This window comes from Rhopalosiphum maidis, chromosome 2 (genome assembly GCF_003676215.2).
Source record: "Rhopalosiphum maidis isolate BTI-1 chromosome 2, ASM367621v3, whole genome shotgun sequence".
NCBI classification, from domain to species: Eukaryota; Metazoa; Arthropoda; class Insecta; order Hemiptera; family Aphididae; genus Rhopalosiphum; species Rhopalosiphum maidis.
The window spans coordinates 19,414,161-19,441,159 of record NC_040878.1 but is presented as its reverse complement, the minus strand read 5'-3'; the positions used below and the strand labels follow the sequence as shown (position 1 = coordinate 19,441,159).

Genomic DNA, 26,999 nt, shown 5'->3' with positions numbered 1-26,999 from the left:
TACTTTAAATTTAATATTTAGAATATTTTGGCAGGGGTATTATAACTTGTATACTTATAATGTAAAATTAATCAAATTTTTAGAAGTTATAGCAATAAAAAAGTGAAATTTGTCTATACCTATTTAATGTTAAAAATGTTCTTTGGAATGTTCACACATTATTCATAAGACTATAAGCTTTAGTATAATATATAAATAAACCTACACACACACATACATATTAATATATAGTTTATTATTATCACATATAGTAAGAACAAATTAAAAATACTTAAAAGTGGTATGTATCCCTTTATTTGTGGTTTGATCTTTGGTTCTCAAAATATTTTTTGATAATCATATAATATCTACCAAGTACCATCTGTGAATTAATATTTGTAAACAATTATAGAAAATTGTATTTACATTACTCATAATTATAATAGGTCCATAAAGCTGTATACCCTCATATTATTATAGTAAATTTAATAAAATAAAACAAAAAATACTAGATAAGTGAGTATCACTATATCCCCAATACAGAACAGTAAAAGCAAGGGAAATATAACCTAGATGTGTATATGCTATACAATAGAGTAACCTAAAACTAATGAAACAGATTTCTGAAAAACTGTATAATCTGAACATAGAAATTTAAAATTTATATTATATTATATTAAGTATATATTATTTATATTCAACAATAATTGGTATTCCACTGGTTAGTCTAACAAAAATTAGCTATATTAATAACGACAAATATATTAATACATTATTACGAGTTTATTACCAATTTGATATTACTTTATAATGAGTTATTATCAGATAAAATTAAAAAGTAGATACAATATCATGACTTCTGACAATGGTCAATAAAAAAATGTATTTATGACCAGATATCAACATTTTATTTTTTTAGAAAAAAAAATCTACAATAATTATAATACTTTACTTTTAAACTATATAGATCATACAAAAAATATAATATGTATAGCAAAAAATTTAAATACTTCAAGTTAAACAGAAAAACATCTTAAAATGTTGCTAAAACAGCTACAATTAAATAGTAGTATGATTTTGTTTAAAAATATGATTGACAATGTGTCAAAACAAAGTACACAAAATAGATGTGATAAGTACAAGTTATATTGACAAAAGAAAAATGACATTGGAATATATTAAGTGCCCAATGGGTTAATGGTGATTAGAACACTAAACATTTTTTTCTTTCAAATATCAAATTTCATTGTTCAATTGATTTTATTGTAAAGCTAAGTGTGCAAAAAAAAAACTATTTGTCATGGCCCTATTAAAATTACTTATTAATTAAAAACAAAATTGACGTACTAATTTTATAACTTAGGCTGTAAGAATTTAAAAAAGAAAAAAATCTTATTGATGATTTTCTGTATCATTTAATAAAATGCTCTCTTAATAACTAATAAAAACAAATTGTTTTATTAAAAAGACTTAAATTGCACTATTTTTACAATATTAACACTTAAACATTAAAAAAAATTAATATCTTCACTACAATTATAGGCAAAGATCAACAAATTTAACAAGAAACAATTTTTTCACTGTACAATTTTTATATTTTAGATATTCATAATTTAATTAATATTCTATAATTAAAAAAAAAAAACGAAAATAGTTCTCTAATCTATAAAATTGTATATTCTGATTGAAAATGTAAATTACATTTCTATCATTAACAAATAATAATAAAATAAAATAAAACAAAAACATAAATAAATAAAGAGAATAATAATTATGAAATGTATAATAAATAATCTATTATTTTTTCTAAAAATGGTATTAATTATTAATATTGTAATTTGATTAGAACACAATAACAGCAATATGGCAAAACATGTAGTATAATTAAATGTATTTACAGTAAAATTGTATGTATTTATATTTTTTTCTAATTTAAATTACATTGTAAAAAAAAGTCTGTAAATACGAATACTGTGACTAAAAACATAGAATATCAAGAAAAAAAAGCATAGTACCAAATATCTTTAAAATTACATTATAATTGTTAAAATAGTTTAAAAAAATTAATTACGAAAATACTAGTATAGTAGTTTAAAATAAAAATAGGTAACACTCTTACACAGGAAAAATAAAAAATAATTAATTAAGACATAATATTGTCAAATGAGATGTGTAAATAATTAAAAAAAAAAACTTCAGAAATAAATAATATGTCTTGAGCGAATTTCACTTTATATTAGAAATTTAGTAGTAAATTGAGATCTACAAAATATATGTTGGGAAAACATGTATTATGTAAACACTTTTTGAAACTTTGAATGGCTATACATTTCTAACAGTTTTGTTATTTATTATTACCATAATTTTAATAAAAAGGTGAAGGAAAATTAAATTTTCAAAGTGAAACAATAATTAAAAAAAAAAAAAAATTATGTTAAATTTAGAATTACAACAATAATAATACATAGTTAATGTACATTAATATTGATAATAATACGCATTTTCAAATATTAATAAGCATTAATGTCTAAATTACTGTTGGTATTTGATGACTACTCCAAGGCACTTTCACTTAGTTAAAACTATTATGGGATTTACTAAAACTAACACAAAAAATAATAATCTCAAAAGAAAACCAATGTAAAAACAATACATTAGTTCTTCTAAAGCATATACTGATGAATAATACTTAAGTAGAACAAAACAACTATTTTTTTTTTTTTTTTTATTTAAAAATTGACATTATTTCCAATTCACCTACGCATCGCACTGCAGAAATTATAAAATGATAAAACGAGGAAGCCAAATTTTTTTTGAATATCTTAACGAATTATCACATGAATGTCTATATTATAATATATAGTAAATAATTATTATATATAGATATATAAATTGGTTTTAAAAATCTAATAATTTTATCAATAACAATATAACTATAATAATTAAGAAAGAGGTTTTTAAAACAATAAATATTATAATATAGTTACTTTTAAAACAGGACAGACAGCGTTCATAAATAAATCACATGGACTTTTTTACTTGTTTTTTTTTTTAGGCAGGAAAAGGAAATAAAAATTTAATAAATTAAATGAATAAAATGTTGTTTTTCGTACACTATTCCAGTCTTTACAAGCCGAAGAACTAGTAGGTATTGAGTGACTGCTCTGCCGGATGTACCCGTCAAAAAATTGCTCTGTAAATTATTTAAATAAACCAATTTAATACATTAAATGCTTACATATGTATTAAGATTTGTACTAAAAATTTTATATTTTTTAAATCTTATTCTTGGTATACATTTATTATTGAATGTAAATATGAATATTTGTTAAGAAGATGTATTTGGAGAATTTTAATTGTTAATAGTTATACTGAATTTGAGTATACAACATATGATGATAATTTAATAAAAAAAGCAATTATATACATAATAAACTTAGTTAATTTGAATTATATATATATATATATATATATCATTGATCATAAATGTATGTATGTAAAGGTACACTTTCATATGTGCATCTAATGCCAGGAATACAACACGAGTGATATGCAGAGTTAGCAATATACCCTCCAACAATCATGACCATTGTCTGGATACACCTAAGAAAGAGTATTTTTATGAACATAATACCCATGTTTGCAAGATACAGAGCGAGAATTATTGAGTGGTTTTTACCTATAACATAAATGTTTATTTCAGGCAGGGAATTTAAGCTGACAATTATTGAGGGATGCCTGTAAACAGAGATTCAGTATATAGGTATTTAATTTAAAAAAACCAAAGAAAAACTGTAATAATTTAATGAGAATATTATTTTAGTATAGTTTATAAATTATTAAAAATTACATGAGATTATGAATCTTATATACTACATGCCATTAAGAAGTTAAAATTAATTTAATTAATTTGTAACAACAACAAAATATTCATCTTTACAATGGGATAAACTAGTCATATTCAGTATGACTACACTTAGAGAACAAAACATACACATTTGAGATAAAATCCATTAAATACAAAAGTATAATTTATAAATTTATGTATTACACTATACATAAAATAAGTCTTTCTACAGTGTAAATACATTTAAAAATTGGTAACTAACATTTAGTTACACAAAAATAAACAATAAACATAAATAAATATTTTAAATTTTTAAAATAAATAAATTATTCAATACAGTAAAAAATATAAATAACAGAAGGTAAAAAAAAAGAACCGATCCTAAGTAAAATTAATTGAGTATAATTAATTTTTTTTTAAATTATTATTATTGTTCTAATTAAAAATCTAAAAATTATAGATGTTTACAATAATTGACATTGGCGTGATAAAGATTATATATAATAACATTGTATCATAGTAAATAAATTATATATTTTAAATAATTTATTTTACATAAAATTATTATGAAATTCTAAAAACTTTAGTTTACCTATGCTTACTTATTTTCACGAAGATATAAATTTAATGGAGCTTGGGAAGAAAACTCATCACAAATCCTCCAAGAATAACAATGAGAATTGTCAAGCATATCAGGATCATGATTTTCTTCTAATCATTTAACAATAATAATTATATATTAGTATGAAAATAACAATAATTAATATAATATACAAAAACATCAATTAAGTAAAATAATAATGGGGAAGCTAATAGCATAAGCAAAAAAACAGTGTTTACACAAACAAACAGTGCACTATTCAATACTTATTGGTATTGCAAAATCAACTTTAACTAATAAAAAATAATAACAGCTAAATTTCCCTTAAATTTTTTGAAAATAATTAAGTTTAATTCAATTATCAAATAATAGTACAATACAAACACAATTGACTTGCCTTTTATTTAACTGTAACTTGGTGTTATATTGTATAATATATCAAACACAAAATAACATAATAAAAAAAATTAAGGATGTTCCTAGATAACTATTAGTAAATATAATTAGAAAAAACAATTTATGTTTGATAATATGTTACATAATATTAATTCAAAATTCAGTTATCTTATATTTTGGAAGGATACATTGTTTGATAAATTTTCTTTTTTGATAATAATTAATAACTTACTTTTTGGGCTCCTTTATGATAATCTTCAGCAACATCCAATTCTTTTTTGCCTTCAGCAACTTTTTCAACAGTGAATGATACATGATATTCTATTCTATCAATAAGTTCACCCTAAATTGTTTTGTTTTTTTTTTTTTTTTTTTGGATAACATTTTCAATTGGAACAAGATTAGGATAAGGAATTATTATTTGAAAAACCCAAAATTATTTATGTAATAAAAAAAAGTAAACAAAACATTTTGAAAAGGAAAAAAAACAAAACAAAACAATCTTTAGTAATAATTAATTAATGGCAATCAGTTAATATTAAAACACTAAAAACTAATAGTATTTAATTCTTCTAAATACAAACAAATATCAAATAAGTAATAAAAACCTACAAAAACAAACAAATGCATTCAGCAAAGCGAGTGGGACCATTGCAAACTTCTACGCCTTTTGACTTACTCTTCTCGCTTTGCTTTGATATTTTAATGCTTTCTTAGTATCTTGAGTTGCCGTCTGTACATAATCCACGGCGTGTTCAACATGATACTCAATTCGATCAATCATTTCGCCCTAATTTTGTTTTTGATTTATAAATTAATAGGAAACTAATTTTATTTATTTGTTTTCAATTGTTAAAAATAATACTAATGATTTTAAAATTAAATAATGCAATTAAGTTGAATACAATTTAAGGTAATAAAAGATATTTTTTTATTAATTAAATTAATATTTTAAAGGTATAAATTAATTTTAAACATTAAAAACAATGCTCATATAAATGTAACTTAATAATATTCTGATTAATGGGATAAGTATAGATTTTAAATATAGAATATAGATTATAATGTATAGAAAAATAGACCATAATGTGTTAAGTCCAAAGACTGTATTTTTAAGTGAAAGAGCACTTCAAAATGTAATGATACAAGGAATGTTCTTAAAAAATATAATAATATTTTTCCACTATATTTTCATTAGTTAACATTAATGGAGAGTGATGAAAAAAGTTAAGTTATTATTGCTGAACCTAACACAACTATAACAACTATAACATTTATAATGTAAGATTAAAAAACTTTTTATTGGGATATTTATTTAACTAAATTACTATCATTTAGTTTACTTTCTTTATTATTCAATAATACTATATGTAATAACCACAGCTATTTTTTTGAAATTTATATAGTACTTATTATAGAGCTAAAAATTGTTATTTATTAAAAATCCACAATATTTTTCCATAAAATGCGAATATAATATGCCAAAATATCTAAATTCTATAAAATTATTGTTTTTTAAATGACGCAATATTATAATTAATTAAGATTTTATATTTGTCAAAAAGGACTGGGGATCAGGGGCGCCATTTAGAGTATTGCAAGGTTTATTGGTGGCCTATTTTTTCCTGTACCATATTGACCTGCCTTAATTTTATACTACGTCGATACAGTTAAAATGTAATAAATAAACTATAATAATTATTATTAAAAATATTTTATAAATAATATATTGTTTTAATCTTTATTATAGTTAACTTTTCTTGAGAGTTGTAAGATTATATCAATGGATCAAAATTAAAAAATATATTTATTCTGTCTTATCAAAATGACACCATACCCGCATGGTGTTATCTTTGTTTTGTTAATTATTTAAAAACTCCTCGTTTCAAACTTCAAATAATTTAATGATTTACAAAAAACTATACGCTAACAGCTTACATTAATTTTTTTTATAAGATATTGCTTACAACTTCAATTGTATAATCAAATATTTGATTTGAATTAATGATATTAGTCATTCTTCCTTATTATAAATTGAGATGCTAAAGTTAAATTTATGAATTATATTTAAAAATAATGACAGTATAATCAACATTCAAAGTAATAGAATAGGCAATATAAATTTATTTGGCTTTGAAAAAAATATATTATAATAAGCATTATCTGAGTGAAAGTGTAGGTTTTAAATAACTTTAAAACTCACATCTACAATGTGTTGCAGAATCAATATTTGCATACAAAAATGTATAAAAAGTTATATTTTTTTCTTATATGTCCTGCGATCACCTATTGACTATTTAAAAAAAAACCAAATTATTCATCTTTTTAAGTGTGTAGGCTGGTTGTGAGACTTCTACAAATAGTCTAAAATGTATAGCAATAAATTTTACTATTTTTACTAAATTTTGATATGATGGACAAATTTGGCCTACTTAATAACTTAGTAGCCCTATTTTAAAGCTGAATTGACGCCCCTGACTAGGATATTTTAAAAGTTATCTAAAAAATATGTTTTCAGTGGCATCAAACTCTTTTTTTTTTGAAAAAAAAAAGGAGCATTAAATAACATTAGTTGGTAAAAACCCACAGCATACCAACCCATACTATTTTACCCAATAACTTTATTCACCAAAACACATTTTTTCCAAAAATAGAAAATTAAAACAACTTATTTTGAATAACAATCCAAATAACCAATTTCATAACATACATAAGAAATTAGGTATCAATAAACTATTATAAATACACAAAAAATTCACCAGCACATCATAAGGTTAGTACCTCTGGTATGTATTTGGTGCCATAATCTGGCATAGAAAAGATTTTATAAAACTATAGAATACTACTTTTATCCAAAAAATTGTTAACAGACAAAAAACACACATTTTAAATCCAACAGCTTCCTTGCTCTACTCAGTATCTGAATAAAAATTGGATTATAAACCATTACACAATTTTTAAAATACATACTTGATTTTCTACCAACATTGCCATATCCATGAACATATCATGAAGTTCTCTGATTGAGTTTTCCAGTTTTATAATATCAGCATGCCTGGCTTCAATATCAGCCAATGTTTGCCTAGCTTGTTGTGTTTCCATAATTATCTAAAAGAAATAATATTAAAAAAAAAAAAAATATATTATATTTTTATAATTACGCCTTGCGTGAACACAGCTGGGTTTCCTTGTTCTAACATTTCTTCAAGTTCATCATTAGTAGTTGTTCTTCCCGCTAAAATATAATATTGAATTAATACAAAATAGACTTATAGTAATTCATAAAAGCATTATAAAAACATTTATGTATATATAAAACACATTGTACAAACTTAGTTTTCACATTTTTAGATTCTTGTAAAAACTTATGAGTAACCTTATATTAAATTTGATACAATATTGAATATCCCCAATACATTATTCTTTTAACAGTTTAAAAATATCAAGAAATAAATAAGTAGACACAATTTTATAGTTTTATAAACTTTATCACAATTTGAAAGCCAACACAAAAAAATGTGCCCATCTTTTTTTAAGGTATTTTTAACTGCTTAAGTACAACTTATCAAAAGTATTTATCAAATCTTCAAGCTTATTGACCGAGTCTAAGATCATTTACTTAGTTCAAAATTCTAAATACCATGAAATGATTAGGTTTAAATATCTTGAAATTATTAATAATTATTGTGAAAATTATATTTTTAGAAATAGTGTTTTAAGGTTTTATAATCAAAATTTGTTGTATAATATAATAACATCATAACAAAAATTGTTGTTTTATGTTTAAATAACCAATGTCACTAAAATTTGAATGTAAATCACTTATAAACAATTTAAGCAGCTTTAATCTAAACTTTTTTTTAATTTCAGACAAAATAAATGTATAAGGAATTTTTTATTAAATTTTAAAATTTTAGGTGTTACAATTTAATAAAAATTATTTTAAAACTAATATATTTATTACTCTGCTCAGAACCTAAAATGTAGTATATACTTACTTATTTCTAATTGCCTTTGAATTCGACCTTTACAACGTTCTCTGTAATCTGTCTGTGTACGGTTATATTCTGTCATCACTTCAACAAATTTACGTGACAATGTTGAATGTTGTGTTTTGCGTATTCTTAAATCTGCTGATGATTTGTTCAATTGCTCTTCTGCTTCTATATTCTGTTCAATTTCTAATAAAAATATATATATATATTTAATACTTTCATAATACCAAAGAATATTATTGAATAAACAAGTTTGAAACAAACCTTTGAGTTTGGCACGGACTCTATTAGCAGTTTTTTTAATATCCACCATAAGATCTTCCAATTCTTGTTTCACTTCTAATAAAACAATTTTTGTTAATACAATTATAAAGAAATATACCTTAATAGTAAATAAAATTATTATACAGTTTATTTTCCATTTTATTTTATAGTGTTAAAATGATATAATTAAATATTTTTAGTTTTAAATAATTAATACATTTTTAGAAGGTGAATTATCATTCATATAAACAATAATTACACGCTTGTAAATTATGTATAGTGAACATTGTACTTGGGACATTTTTTGGATAAGAATTAGGAGTACTTAAACTACTTTATGTAGTAACTATAAAAATTAGAAATTAAGTCTGGGCCATAAATGGAAGAGAGGGTTAAGAGTTGATACCCACCCACCAAAAATAAATAATACAAAATTGTTTGTATGACTATTTTTATTCGCCACAAAACAACACATAATAGAAATGTAAAAAATATAGACTTTTTTAGTTTATAATTTTCATTTCTTATCTATTGCTGTAACAGAAATTAATCTTTTTGAAAAATAAAGTTACTTAAAAATGATAACAACATATTATAATAACATTTTTCCAACAAAAAAACCAAGAAAGAATTAATATTTTTGGTATGACCTCTCCTGATTTAAATGTTTTAATAATTAGGTATTGTTAATCATTTAATTTTTTTAATTTTTATGGATATTTTTTGTATACTATATACTAAATAAATTTCTTTATTTAGCTATTTTTTTATTTAATATATGTATAGTTCAAGAAATAATGTTTAATAGTTATGTGGATAATAATTTTTTTCTATGTAAGGAACCCCGAAATTTAATATTACACTAGGCTTGGTAGACTTAAGATTCAGCAACACTTAACGCTATTGAGAAATTTTGGCATAATATGTGATTTCAATTTGAGTAATTCAATGCTCCTAATAATATTTAAAATGCATTTTAAAATCCACACAAGTTTGTAAAACGCAAATAATCTAATATGCTATATAACCTAAACCAGAGGTTCCCAAACTTTTTATTGTACATTTTGTGAATTGTTTTAAATTTGGTGACTCACAATATCAATGAATGACCTTTCTTCTTTTTTTTTATTTGTTGCTGTTTTATAAACTAAAAGTAATAAATTATTAAAAAAAACATATTATTTAAAAATATAATGTGACCTACCAAAATTATAATCGCGACCCCCAGTTTAGGAACCTCTGATCTAAACATTTTTTTTTTAAACATGTATTAAAATAATGTATTAGAAACACGCTGTCACTTTAAACATAAACTCAATTTTGAATAGAACTAATTTACTCATGAATAATAATATAATATTAATATTCATAATATTTACTTATTTAATAATAAACAATAATACATATATTATTTTTTATACAAGTTTTTTTCGTTAAGTAGGTAGTGAATATTTTGTAATTTTTAGCAGCTTAAATACAAATTACGTATAATATTTTTAGGGAGACTTGATCTCATTTAACAACTTATAAAATATTTTCCAAAATGCAATCATTTCCACACTTTCTACAACCTTCCTCTATTTAACAAACCGTAAAATGTTCATTTAAAAATGTTTCTATTTAACGAATTTATTTTGTCTAAATTTTCTATATTAAAAACTATTGTATTATTACATATTTATAAAGTACATACTCGTAAATCAGACAGACTTATTTAAAAGAATGCGAGCATTTTTATAGTCAAAATGGTATAAAAGTTGTTGTCAACAAGATATCAGAGTTCTTTTAAAATAAAAAATAAAACAAAATTATAATTTACATACTTAATATAGTTTAAATGCATTATTTTATTAATTTATATATACATAATATGTATTACCTATTAATCATATTATATATCATAGTATTATACTATTTACATTATGTACCCTAAAAATGAGTTTTTAAGTAAAAAAAAATTATTTCTTTTGATAAAATTTCTATCTAACGAATATTTTTCAAAGAACTTTCAATTTTGTAAAATAAAGGTTCCACTATATTTATATGAAGTACCGTTCGTTACCAAAGTAATACCGGTTACCATATGGATAAACGATTTTTATTTTGTACTGGTCAATAGTACATATAATATCATTATCATATTAAGGTTTTTTGGTGTTTCAATATTACGGGGTTTCCGGTATATACCGATATAACCATATACTAATACTGACTTCTGTTTCTAATACCATCTTGTAATTAAAATACGCGTTTAGGCTGATGCATTAAATTGAGAATTCCCACCCCTAGTATTGAACTTATTAAAATTCATAGTAATTGAGATACATACTTTATACATAATGTTATATATTATTAATATATATGTTACGGGTAATGATGACATTAATAGGATAATATAATATTAGCCAAGAACTTTTGGATGATGTCTTAATAACTATAAAAATGCATCAATTATCATACACGAGATAAAACAATTTTAAATCATTAATAATATTAAATATACTCAAGACATAATTAGTGAGTACCATAAAAGCCATAAAGATAACATTTACTTTTTTAGTAACATGATTGAGAACGATCTTTTGAACGACGTTGTTGTTTATCTAAATTTTTAACAAGCATCTTTCTACACATGTAGTGATTTATGTTTTGAAGGAAACAATGAAATCAATCGAAAATAATATTATCAAAACCATGGCCAGTAATGACTATGATCGTATTATTTCTACAATTAATTCTAACTTAGAGTTTAAACAAAGTAAAGATATAATGACTTGATGCGATATATATAATTAACTGGAAATAAGTACTCAGGATAAAAATTTAAATTGTATCTTAAACAGACAAATAATTGATATTAAATTAGTTTATTTTTCAAATGGCAAAAAAATGTATTTCAAATATTAATAATATATCAATTATCATATTAAAATTTAATATTAGATATACTATTTTGTATTTTTAATCAATGTGGCAAAGTTGCATAAAAGTTAACAGGTAAAACGTTCTCAATCATGTTCCACCCTATAAAACAATATGAGTTTATTTTTAATGAATTATCTACTAATGGTACAACATTAAATTGATAATTATATTTTATATTCTAAATTATTATTTTAAACATCGAATTAAGCTATTATCCTTCATTATTACATGTCATGCTTCCATGACATTTTGAATAGCACAAATGCTAGATGATTTACACTTACATAGATTAGTGAAACATTTCCCCTTACATAAGCCCTTTTTGTATCCTTAACCACCACCCACCGTATGACATTTGACTCGCAATTTCCCTCAATGATTTGTCTACGTGTACCACCTCATCCAGTGGAATTAGAGTCGGACTAACACCAAACTGGTTTCTAGTATATAACTGTGGCAAAGTACCATATTTATTGGAAAGGTTATAGTATTGCCCATTCTCAATAAACACAGCTACAAAAAATAAAATATTTCTTGGATCTGCTTGTCTTCTGTCGACATCGGGTAAACAGGGCAAAGACAATGTCTAACCTAACCTAACATAACCTAACCTAACCATACAATGTCTTCATTGTAGCCTGTGAGAAACGTATGAATAGACCTAAATTTAATTTTTTCTGCTTGATTAAGTAAAAAAAAATCAGAATCGAGTCTATTATTTTCTATCATCTTATTTGATAAATAAGATCAATTAACTTCTCGTTTTGCGGATAACAGTTTCTTGAATAAATTATAAAATTCTATTTTTGTTTCCATTTTATTTAAATAAAACAATTAAAACACTTGACAATTGCACTCGCGAATATCATATGTGAAAACAGAATAACTACTGATTGGTGTCGTGTATTATATAGCATATAAAACATAATAGAATTATAACAAAAAAATCATACAATTAAAATATAATACCAACCTAAAATAATATAGTCCCGTTTATTTTTCAATTTAAATTATAAGTTAAGATAATATACGTTGTTATACTTTGGCAGTCCAACGCTTTATTATTGTGATATTAAAGTATATAGACCGTTAACAAAAACTTTCTCTATTTAATATATAACTTTTATCATAATCCAATATTGACTGATTAACGTTGACATTATCCGGATAATGTTAATATTTCATGTTTATAAACAAAAAAAATACACATTAGCCAAAAGCATGGCTAATGTTGACATTATCTAAATATTATCATTATCCGTAACATGTATACTTTTATGTTAAAAACTAAGTTAATAAAAATCATTATTTTTAAATAATTGTCGATAAAATGCGTTTTCTTGAAATACAAATATTTTTTGTTTAAATATTTTAACACATTTAATGTTTATTATTACACACAATATATTGTAATACCTACATTTGAAAATTATAACAGACATTTAACTTAATATTTCATCACTTTTTAGTTTTTTAATAACATATTATATTCACGTGGAATTAAGTTTTAAGCTTTAATCAAGCATACCCAATGTCAAAATGAAACAAACAAATTATATACTTAGAAAATAATGGCATTTAAATAATACACATACAGAACAAACTTAGAATAAGGTGATGATGGCTAGAAATAAAAATTAACAATATAGTATAAAAGTTATTTGACAATATTCATCGAGTTGTCAAGGTGACTAGACTGTATTAGAATGAGGGTAGTAACGGTAGAAAGAGAGTAGGTTCAGAGTTTTGGGTTGGGTAGTTTATCGATTAAAATCACTGTAAAGGCAAAAAGACACAGTATATTGCAACGTACATCGAATATTAACAGAAAAGTATACAATTATGGCAATTAATACTTTTAGTTTAATTTTTTTTTTTTGTTAGCATCTAAATTAAAATTATAATTTTACAGTACATTTTGTGTAGTTAAAAAACGAATTTAATACTTCGAAATTTTCAAGTACAAGTATTATATATTAAACAGGGCGTATCTCATATTATTATTTATTATCTTGTTGTTTATGTGGTTTTTTTTTAACGATTAAATAAAATTTCAAAAAAACGACAAAATTCCTTTATTTTTATAACAATTTTTAAATTTTTAAGCATACAGTTTTATCAACAAAAAAATCAACTTTATTTTATTTTAGTTTTCTAGTAATGTTTTTTTTTTCTGATAGTCAAATCATCAATTTTAGATACATTATATTATTAACTCTTTTTTCATTAGGAAAAATAAAGTTTATTTGTGACATAAGAAGCACTCTGTATACTTTTCATATAACACAATATTATAAACGATAATAATTATAATCACATTCATAAAATTCATTGTACATTGAAAGATTAACTAACTAACCTTTTAAAGATGCGCCATAAAGTGCTATGCCTATATATTTAACGCTGAATATATAAAAATGTGACTAATCAATGGGCTATTTCAAAACTTAACATTTTATAAATATTGACTTTTATCTGCTTACAAATTTCAAGTATTTTTGACTTTACATTCATGAACAATTTTAAAACAATATTTAAACAAATTTATATCAAATCATTAAAAATATTCTCAATAATTTTTGAAATGGATTATTTTACTCTAAGATTACTTGACAAAAAAAAATTAACGTGAACACGCCGTCATTCTCTTAATAAGAACTTCTTATGATTTTGAGTTAATTCAAAGATTAATCAAACAATGAAAGATCATACATTCTGATAATATTCTTCTATCAAATAGATTGTATTAAGAATCCATAAAACTAAAGTTTAACCAACGAATAACTGTAGTTATAAAAAATATTAAATGATATAAATTCGGTAAAACAAAAATACAATTTCTAGGAGATCTATGTTTATTAAAGTAAAAAGTGTTTATAAAACGTTAAAGATTAAGATTACTCGTAAGAAGTAACGAAGAAAAAAGTATTGATATAATTAATAAGTATTATGATTAATACCATAAAGCTTTAAATATCAGTGTGATTTCAACAAATAACTCAATTAAAAATTTAAATTTTTAAAATAATTTTTAGAATATTCTATAGTTAACATTTTATTGATTGTTAAGTAAAATAATTATATAATAATATATCCTAACTCTCAGGGCTATAAAATTTATAAAACAATAACAAGTTTAAAAATTATTTCGATAATGGTGAAATGTCAACAAGTAAATGTTGTAAAATTTTTTGAAAAATTTAAAAAATTTAAAAGTTGAACGTATTAAATTAAACCAATTTTTTTTTTTAAAAATGATTAACATTAGGCGTCGATTGAGAAATTATTATCGGTAAATTAAATTTTAATTCAATGATATAGGTATAATATAATTCTATACGAAAAACTATTCTAAGCGGAGTCAATAAGCCTATAAAACAAACAACATTTCATATTTTTACAGTAGGTTGATATATTTTTTTTCCGAAAATATTGCATTTAACTAATGTACATTTTACAATATTTAATCAATATACGTATATATGTTATATAACTCATAACTTAATAACATCTTAAAATAAATCAAAAATGTCATGCGTATAGTAAAATTCATAATAATTCAAAGTTCCCACTAATTATGTATATATTTAAATTAAAACAAAATAATTAACATTGTTATTTGACTTTAAATGTATGAAAAAAATAATTGTCTTTATATATTTCTTAGATTTTATGGTTTCAGTTTTAACCACTTATGAGGAATCTTGTATAACATTTTCAAAATTAGATAAAAAATAAGTTTTTATGAAATTCTCACTACAAAATAGTTTATTATTTTGACGACATACGTCAACATATATTTATTTATACATTTATCAACATATAACATCACCATATTTGGTGATAATTTCAAATATCAATTGTTATTCGTATTTTAATTACACAAAAAAAAAACAAGATTAATTTTATCAAAAATTGGATTTGCGTAAAAATTACTATTTTTCCTTAATTTTAACTTTATTTTCTTGATAAAAAAAAAAAAAGTATTTCCAATTTTTACTTTTGACCCACCAAAAATCAGTTTACTACCAAGAACCACCCTAATTTTTGAAAATCGAAATTTCAATTTTTTTTAGCCTCAGAAGTTGATGACAGATAGACAAAATACACACATCATTGTAAAATCAATACATTCATCGATTCTCTTAGAATCTAAAGTAAAACTACTCTTATAAGTACGTTCATCTTAAATTACGAGTATTTATCATATTGTGAGAAAAAATTTCAAAACTAACTCCTTCCATTATCAATTTTAACTGAAATTTTGCATTGATAATTTTTTTTAAATATAATGACAACACTTTCTACGTGGTAAGTATATCTAATTGTTTTATGTTATGTGAGATTAATGAAGATAATTATTATTATATACTATATTAAAATTATAATAACATTTTTTTTTCAATCATGTAAGTTAAAAAAATGAATAAAAATAAACCAAACAAAACTTCACAGTTAATTTTAACGTCAGCATTTAACTCTTTAAAGTACCAAAGTTATACATAGTTAACCGACGATGGTATTACATTTTTATTTTTACCAAAAATTGGTTGTTTTTTTTATATTAATTTAACATATTTTATTTTAGATACATAATCAGATTATCTACATTTGAAGAGGAAAATCTATATTTTAAATTTTGTAAATAGTAATTTTAGTAGGTAACTAAGCTATAAATTTATGTAGCATCCTTGAGTTTGAAATCAACTCATAATGAAGGACTTTACACATCAGTGTCATCATATTTTCTATCACAAAAAAAAAAGTGCTTACTATAGCTAAAATGTATACATTTTTTGACTACACAATACACGATTATGTATTATGTATTTTTCATTAATATGTATACAATTATCTTTTTATATTTCTCTATATATATAGCTTAATCCCACAACGATTAAATACATAAAAATAATTTTTTTGAAATTACTATTCAAATAGAGAATATGTCAGAGAAATGTTTATAAAAATAATTTACATAACGACCACGCAGTTTATAAATTAGTTACGATATTAAAATGAATAAAGTGGAATAATTTAAAAATCAAATTAAATATACACCTTTCCAACTTTCTTTGTTCTGCAAATTGATAGAAGTTATTAATAATTACTAAATAATAATAAGATAAAAGTGTGGAACCTCTAAATGTTTTAACTCAGCATAAACAATAAAATATACACAACCTAAAATGGCAGCATTGCATTTTTTCTGATCCCAACTAACTAATTGTCTATATCTTTAGTACAAAAATATTCGCTGTAATTAGAAATCAAATTTGTTTAAGAGTACGTAGTACCCGCATGCGTTGTCTCCGTCTTATATACCTACGAGATATAGAAATTTTTCGTTCAGCAGTTTCAATAGTGTGCTTTTAGTTTTGATATTAGAGTTAATTCACCAATTATAAAATTTTAAGGGTAAAATTATTTTCTAGAATACCACGTAACCTTTTATCGATATTATTTTTAAGTTATGATCATTTTAAAAAGTAAAATTAAAAGATCATAATTTAAAAATAATAATATCAATAAAAGGCTACATGGGACCCTAGATAATACATTTAAACTTTATAATTGATCAATTCACTCTAATATCAAAACTAATAACACACTATTGAAACTGCAGAACGAAAATTTGCTATGTCCTACGTGTGTAATCTGTAAGATGGAAACAACACATGCGAGTATTACGTCTGCTAAAACTGTATTTTTAAACAAATAAACACATTAGAAAATTACACTTGTTAGATTTCAACTTGAGCGTAATTAATAAATATACCTACCTAATTTTATACCATGCCTACATGCTAAATTTAATTTGATTTGTTAAATATTTTTATTTCAATACCATTAATTATAGGTGAATATACTCTGCATTGAAAATATAACTATACCCAATATCTTTAAATATCACAATCACAGTTAGTTAATTAAAAAACATTAATTTTTTAACAAGGATTAAGGAAATAATATGATCGTAACTATAATATTCGATTAAAGGAGTACGTAAACGGAATATTCTCAATATTCTACTTCAGTGTTATATTTCAAGATCTTTTTATTTTTAACTAAATAATATACCAACTTGTATATTTCTTTTATTTTCAATAAATTAAAAATATTATTAATTCGTAAGTAAATTAATTCAAATGAATTAATAAATTTACTATGGTAAATATTTTTATTTTCATAAAATCCTTATAGCAATTTAAAAAAATAGATACGACACGTGTTTTGAAAACAAATAAGAGACATCATTTTGTAATTACAGCAATAGCATTCCTAAATATAAATGTAAGGTTAGATTAAATAATTATAAAACTATAATGGTTTTTAGTTTTTTACATCGTCGTACCTTATTGTTTATAAAATTCGTCATAAGACCATAGGTAAATTATCTTAAATCGTGGTACTAAATTATCAACTTTCGGGAAGTATAGTATATTCATTACAAAACTATACTTAGAAATTAAAATAATATAGATTTATTATTATAATTAAAAAAAAACAAGAAACTCAAAATATTATATTAAGGCTGGAACTATAAAATATATCACAGCAATCAAATTACAATTGTCAATAAATATTTTTGAATATTATTAGTAATTACATAGCTACCAACGTCCAACACCCACTAGTTAAACAAAATTATGGCTAATAGGCGTTATAAATATAACCTTGTACTAAATTTTCATTCTTAGCACCTAATTTTACAAAGTTATAAATGATTTTTGAAGAAAACTAATATAACAATTCTAAAATTAAAATATTGATACATATTCAATATAATAAAGAGTAACAAAAAATAATCCTAACTGCATTTTCCTAATTAGGAAAATAGCTATAAGAAATTAGATTAATATAATATTAAATTAGTATTTTAAAATGGAGAAAACTATGTTTCAATATATTTTTATGCTCACTCTACATTCTGGCCGAGCACAAGAGTGTAGAACAGTAGTTTTCAACCTTTTTAACCATGCACAACTTCATCTCCTACAAAATTTTCGCGGCACACCAATCCATATAATATGAGAAGTATATTTTATATATATACATATAAATACATACTAATAAAACTATTAATAGATTTTTCGCGGCACACTGTAAGAGCGCTCACCACGGCACACCGGTTGAAAACCACTGATGTAGAACAATAAGTTAGATTATGTATTTCGCCCACGAGATGAGGCGAATCCAGTCAGTTTATGGTCACGAGATACGTAGCAAGAGTGTAGAGGTAGCATAGAATCAAAAAAAAATTGACTGTGAGTTGCCTAAAAAATAACGAACATCGTGGTAAAGAAATATAATAGGTTAGGTACCTATATATAGTTCATTGAGTAAAACCAACTAAACACCAATTTTCATAAAAAAAAATAAACAAAATTCACGATTATCAAGGAATTTGTGATAAACTAATAAATAATTCTGAGATCCCGTTTGGATATTTTATGTTTTATTTATAGTTTTTATTAGTAATTTAGTTTTCAAATAATGATACAGTAACTAGGTTATATTTATTTTTGACAAAACAATACTAAAAATATTGTTTGACCTTTTTAACATCGTAACTCAAAGCCATCATAAAAAAAAAATTGAACATTTAAATTTTTAACATCATCTTGTAAAACTTACAAGGAACTATAAATTAAATTTGATACAATATCCCCGATAAAAAGTTATGGCAATATTTAAACTTCAATCGCTTATAAAAAATTATTATAATATACACATTTTTAATTAATTTTCAGAAATTAACTTATAAAACATCTTATGTCAAAGTTTCAAACCTAGGTGATGAAATAAAATATTTATGAGTTTTTAATTATTTGCAATTTTAATACATTTTGGAAAATTTTGAACTTTTATGGCTTGTAAAAAAAATTGTGATTATGTATTTAAAATATTTTTATTTGTTATAAGAACAAATAACGAGAAAGTTTCTATAAATTTTCAGTTTTTTACTTTGAACCATCTTATAATATAGGCATGTCAAATATTTATGAATAGCGCAAAAACAGTCAAAATATTGATAATTGTATCATATTTGGTAATATAAAAATAAAATTGGATATTCATACCCACAAACACAAATTAAATTCAATACTTGAAGTTTATGATTGAATCTATTTATTTATATTTTTCTACTTAAAAAAGTGTATAGATATAAAATTTAAAAAAACAAACTTAATTTAAATACAATATCTTGACCAATACATTCATTACTTCACTCTGAATCTAAAATGTATTTTTTTTTTTTAAGTTAAATCCATTTTAATTAAATTATTCTAATAAATATTTTTCAAAAATAGAGATGTTTAATTTGTATACTTAAACTGCAAACTGTGTCAATAAAATATAATAGGATATAACTTATTTTTATTTTTAGAAAACATTATTTACGTCAAAACTTTAAAATATCAAACAAAAGACAGTAAAATAAAAGATATAAGTAGAAATATCATATTAATAGTAAACTTTAAATATATACGAACTAAAAATTATTGATTATACATATTTTTGATAAGGTTGACAATCATGCTAATAATATTATTTAAAAAAATTATAATTACAATATACGATCGCCGTTTTTCAATAATTTAAATATTTACAATTCAAATAATTATTGCATACCTAATACCCTATAACTAGGCTAGATTGGTTCACTCAATACAATACAATATAATATAATAATTGAAACAAATTTTGACAAGAGAACACAATGAAAAAGAAATAGCGTCACTAAATTGTATTTAGAACATTTTATGTATTATTTGTATTATTAATGTAATTATAAAAGAGAATATTAAGTTAAAGTCATAAACAAAACTAAGACCAATTATATATTTCAACTAAAACTTCAATTTTTTAGTTTACAACCATTATGTTTGTTTAACAAGAATCTCTATTCTTTGTTTAGGATAGACAGAGAGAGAATAATGGTTATTCTTTCTTAAGATAGTATCCTGCTTGGAGAAAGAGGTCAGAAGTGGCCAAGTTTTAGCTGGAACACTACACTTTGGCACTACCACTTTATTCTGATTGATTACTTATAATAATATAAATATTAAATATTTTTCTTAATTAATTTTATATTAAAGCTTTATTGCCTACAACTATTAATAAGCAATTTATATAGCTATAAAACTTGTTTATTTGAAACTTATTATGGTTTAATATATTCAAAGTAATTTTATTTCAGTACATATTAAAAATGTAAGTATAAAATAATATTTATTCATTTATATCATTTGTTACACTTTTAAACATTAAACTTTGAAGAATTATCAAAATCTAATAGTCTCAGTAGACAATTATAATATATCCTTAAAAAATCAATAAAAACTGCTTTAAAATAAACAACTCAAATATTTGATTTTTCTATTAATTTTCAAATTTGAGTTTTAAGCTTAATACTTATATTATTATAATATGACATAATTCATTTTTTTAATAAAAATATTACAAGCTTGATTTCTGCAGTTCAGTATATAAATCCTCAACAAATATTTCAATATTAATTTATATTACATTGTTGTAAGATGTTGAAAGAAAACCAAAACTTAAATTATTAATTATTTATTATAAATTAAGTTATATTACTTTCATCAGTCTGAGGAGCAGATAAAATTGCACTATGTTTTTTCTTCACTTCTTCCACATTTGCTTGAATCTTATCTATCATCCCTCGGATACCCTCCACCTATAACAAATAGTTTTGAATGTTTTAACAAATTTACACTTATCTTATATAATAAATATTTACTAATAGAACTAAATAAGATATTTTAAAAATAACCTCAAGCTTAAAATCGCACAATAAGGGTCTGTAAATTGATTTCATTATAGTAAACTCCTAATTTTTATCACACAAAAATGAACATTTTCTTAGCAGAATAACTTACAAACTGATACAATTATCTATACTAATTAAAAAAGTTTTATCTGTAAACAGGTTTATCTTTTATTTGACTAACTAATATTATCATGAAGTACTTATATAAAATATAGTTTTGAAGATTTTAATGAGTATTGAACTACTTTCATTTGTATAATACAAATTAAGAATACTCATTTTTGTACTTTACTAATAATTGTTTGTCAAAATTAAATGAGTAAATAAATCATTAATGTATATTATAATTTAAATTGTTAAATTTTAACTTTTTATTAACAATTAATATTTTCATACAAATAAATACTTCATGATACAACTATACAAGTAAGTATCTAAATAATACATTATATAACATAACATAGTTATTTATAGATCATAAAAGTATCAATTAACTAATTACATTTTATTTTATAAATATATAAAATAGAAATATGGTTAAATTAATAAGTCTTAAATTTATCTCAGAAAACTAATTTTAGTAGTAAATTTTTTTACAGTAAGTCTTTAAGAAAATTGTAGAAATTACAATTGACATTATTGGCAATTTAAAATTAAATAATTTTTATAATATAATAATCATTATGTTTAACACCTTGAACAACACCCTTGATCAACAACTATGAAGTTAACTTCGTCAGACATCAAGGCAATGCTTTTATTTTTAAATGTGACTATTCAGTGGTTTTTAGTGTTACGCTAGAACCAACATCAACACATAGTTTCTGATACATGAGCAATACCCATAAAATACTATAAGACATTCAACTAGTTAAATTAATATGAATATTTAAAAAATTAATTGTTTATATTATTTTATTTGTTTAATATTTTTGATTACACATAATTATCCAACATAGCAAGTTTTTGTTTAGTAAAACCAACTGTGAGTTTTTGGTTTAAAAGGGCGTTACACCCGCTTGTGTTGTCTCAGTTTTACAAGTGCGCATCAAAGCATGATTTACACTCAGCAGATCACATTTAGCTCTAGTAGTTTAAAAATTGAAGTAAATCGACATATTATAAAACTTGATGGTAAAAACATTACCTGAGTTTGTATGTTGGTTTTTACGATAGTTCAATTTTTTAGCAAGTTATGCATATATAATACAGTATAAATTAAAAATGGTCAAACTCACTTAAAAACTGAACAATTGTAAAAGACCAACATACCAACACAGATAATGTTCTTACCATCAAGTTTCATAATAGATTAATTCACTCTAATTTTTAAACCAACGGAGCTAAATGTTATCTGCTGAGCGCAAATCATGCTTTGGTGCACACTTATAAGACCGAGACAACACAGCAGGTGTTGAGTTCTTTTAATATGTAAATTTTAAAATAATATAACTAGTTTTAAAATAAGAATATCAATATAAGCCTAGAGGTGTTCTAGAAAATATTCTCACCTTTAAGTATAGTATTAGGTCAATTCATCTCAATATATTAAAGTTAACACAATTGGTTTTGCCGAACATAATTGTTGTATGTTGAGTAAAATTTGGAGAAAAAAAAACAAATAGTGAACTGATATCCTTTTAAAATAAATAATATATACAAATAATGTATTTAATGTTTATAATAGTAAACTATTAAGTATAAGTCATTATTAAACTTGATATTAATATTTTATTTATTAATCACTTCACCAAGTTTAAATTTCTAGTATTTTGCTTTTTAAATAATACTTATTAGCGGTATAGAACAGAAAAACATAAATTGCTCTGAATAACTAATGATTATAATTCATAAGAATTAGATATATCATTAGATAAAAATGTATTAATTTCAATAAATACTACAAGACCGTTGAATTTAGCAATACTAAAAATTAAGATGAAGTATTATTTGTTACAAATAAATCAAGTTTAATAAGAAAAAACCAAGTAAGAAATGAAATAAATCATGGTCCATTTTTGAAAATTAAATCAACTTTTATAAATTATAATGATTAACTATATTTTTTTAATTATTATAATATTATATTACATAACATTGGCTCATAAAGTATTAAAAATTTAAAGAATGTCAATAATATATTTATTGATATTTACTATTAAGTGTTAGTACAAAATAATTTTAAATTTTGAATTATTTAATCCTTTGATTTTATAACCAACCTAATTTTTTTAATTTGAAATATTTAATTTAAAACAAAAATGTTAGTTCACAAGTAGCAAAAATATTATTTTTAACAAATAATAAATAAATTTGAAATTGTTTTTAACACGTTCAAGTCCGCGTACATTTCAGAAGTCGGGCGCTACCAGCCACGTAAATATTGATAATATTACACTCATGAAGACTAGGCAAATTAAAAACACAAAAATTCCGAGAAATCAAAACCAGCTGTTAGTTGTTGTTCTAAATGTTTTAATAGTTATACTGAATGGCCATACTAAGTAAAATAATCGATCACAACCAGCTAAATATTTTAAAAAACTAATAAAAGTAATTATCCTATGATGACTACGAGTCGTCATCGGCTTATAGTGCCCGACATTGAATGACAACTACACGTCGTCATCGGAGCTGAACGTGTTAACCAATAACTGTTTATAATATTCACAAACTATATCATATTTATACAAACGTGGCATACATTACATTATTGAAATTGAAGCGCAGGATATGAACTTCAATTTATTTTTTTATTTATAAATTATAATTTATAAGGCAAATAGATTTTTGAGTTTAATAATGATCTACTTTGATTTATTGTTTTCATTTTCTATAGTCAAAATATTTACCTCCTCAAAAAATTTATCCATAAATCCAGCTCCCGATCCATCTTGCCGGCCCTCCAAATTGACAGCCACATCATCGGTGCCTCCTTCTTCATCATCACTTTGAGCCTAAAATAAATATAATTTATAAGTACAGTATTTAATAAAAACAACTTATGAAATTTAAAGAAAATAACTATTAATTAAATTGACATTTTTTAAGCAATTTCAGAAAGTATGTTAAAAATAAATGTAAGTTGATAAAAGCTAACATTTAACTTTATTCTTTAAATATTTGTAATTCAGTTCATATAATTAGAAAATATTGTATATACTTAATATAAATCCAAATCACTAAGGTCTTAATAAAATAGTGAGTAATCATAGAATGGTAATAGAACTAGTATGTACATACAGAAGTTGTTTTAGATCAAAATTGTAGATTTTTTTTATAATTATTACTTACTACAAATACTAAGTAGCTTGGTATAATAATTTATTACATAAATATAGTGCTAGCAAAAATAAATATTTTAAATTTTAAATGGATTTATAAATAGAAAAAAATTATACCTTTTATAAATTGATGGTTATAATGAAAATAAAAACGTTTATATAGATTAGAATTTTCAATATTTTGTTTTTGAAAAGTTAAAATATCACCAAAACTTTTTTTGGCACTTGTTTGTTATCACCACTACCATTCCATATAAAATGTATCACCCTGGTACTGGATAACCAACCATAGTAAAATATTTTTTGTATACGGTTACAAAACGATCATATGAATTTAAATAATAATAATAAATAATTTAAAATTAATCGTAGACATAGTGAATAATTAATATTTCACATTAATTACAAGAATAAAAATAAGAGTTTCATGCCCATTACACTCAATCCTTAAATATCACACATATTATTTATTATACGATAATTTTTGTAGTAAAAATTGAATGTTAATATAGAACATTGAATGGAAATAACTCATTAAAATTAATTTTTAACAAAATTTTAAAATAAGCTGGTAACATTTATATAAGATAGATATGCACTTTAAACCACACATACAATATTTAGCAATAAACTGACAATATACTAACATGATTTCAATATAGCAAAATTGAATTTCAAATATTATAAGTATTTACCCTTTTCCTATAAACAGATCATATGATAGATTAACCTACTCGTACATGATAGAGATACACAGAAATATTTTTTTTTAAAAACAGGTTATCTGATGGCAGGGTGATTAATAAAAATCGATGGCAGGAAAAAAATAAACAAGTACCTTTTATAAGTACTTACACCCATCATAAAGTTAATATTTAAAAAAATACTGTTCATTTCAACTATCCGAGTAAAATTATGACTGATTTTTAGTTTTTAGTTGGCTACCTAAGTTTAGTACTTTGGTAGGGTCATCATAATATCATATATTGTCTTTTAATAGTTCAGAACTAAAAACTACTAATACTTTTATTTCATTTAATACTACAGTAATAACTATACATAAACATAATATAATGATCATGAACTTGATTATTATATTGCTATTGAATGATTAAGAATAATAATTTGAAGAAATAATTAAAATATTTAAATAATTTGTCATCATTAAAGAAATAATAAACATCATTGACAATATATAAACATTATATTATTTAATAGGTAGGAAATCATTTATCATAAATTAAACATGGGTATATACAAAACAGCATAGGTCTAGTCATAGGTTCATTCACTCATTAATTCTTAACTAACTAGATACTTGGCTACCTAATTAGAATAAAAAAAATCAAATACATAGGTAGCAGATAGTAGTTATCTACAATAAAAAGTATACATCAATTTTACGTATACTCATTCTCAAAATTGAGTGCTTCTATCGCACGTCTAAGTAACCGTCTGATAACCATAAGTATTAAGTTAAAAAAGCAAATCGATGTTAGATTTTAAGTTGTTGATAATGATAAAACTCTTTTACTAGATGTACACAGTTAAGAATGTTTACAACGTAAAATTGTCACCAATATCAAAAATATTTTTTTTAAATCATACCGCTTTTAAAGCCGCTAGCCTGTCTTTAGCCATTATTTACAGTATGGAAACGCGAAATAGATACACAGACTAGCCGAAAACGATTGGGTCTCATAAACGCGTCATTTGGCAAAAACGGTGAAACAGACACAAGTATAAATAACACTATAATAAAAATTAAAAAAAATAACCGAGAAAAACGATAAAAAATTAACTTTTATAATATTAAACTCCGAACGTGCGGAAAACTCGAAAAAGGGACGAGATAAAAATCAATACATACTTCCTAACTACAGCACTGTCAGCGGCAGACCTGCGAGTG

At 22.9% G+C, this 26,999-nt stretch overlaps 1 protein-coding gene across 5 annotated transcripts; it reads right to left on the bottom strand.

Moving 5' to 3' along the window:
- Positions 1–2,904: 2,904 nt before the first annotated feature.
- Positions 2,905–26,999, bottom strand: LOC113554621 (syntaxin-1A). Of its 5 annotated transcripts, none has more exons than XM_026958539.1 (10): positions 26,699–26,999; positions 24,659–24,763; positions 21,614–21,713; positions 9,083–9,157; positions 8,822–9,004; positions 7,985–8,058; positions 7,794–7,931; positions 5,503–5,613; positions 4,419–4,537; positions 2,906–3,172 (listed from the first exon to the last, which is right to left on the bottom strand). In XM_026958539.1, the coding sequence occupies exons 1-9, from the start codon at positions 26,729–26,731 to the stop codon at positions 4,451–4,453; spliced, it is 906 nt and encodes a 301-aa protein (XP_026814340.1). In that variant the 5' UTR covers positions 26,732–26,999; the 3' UTR covers positions 2,906–3,172; positions 4,419–4,450. The 5 variants fall into 5 exon arrangements, with proteins under 5 accessions (XP_026814343.1, XP_026814340.1, XP_026814339.1 ...); XM_026958538.1 differs by having other exon boundaries at positions 4,429–4,537; XM_026958541.1 differs by lacking the exon at positions 5,503–5,613 and adding an exon at positions 5,056–5,166.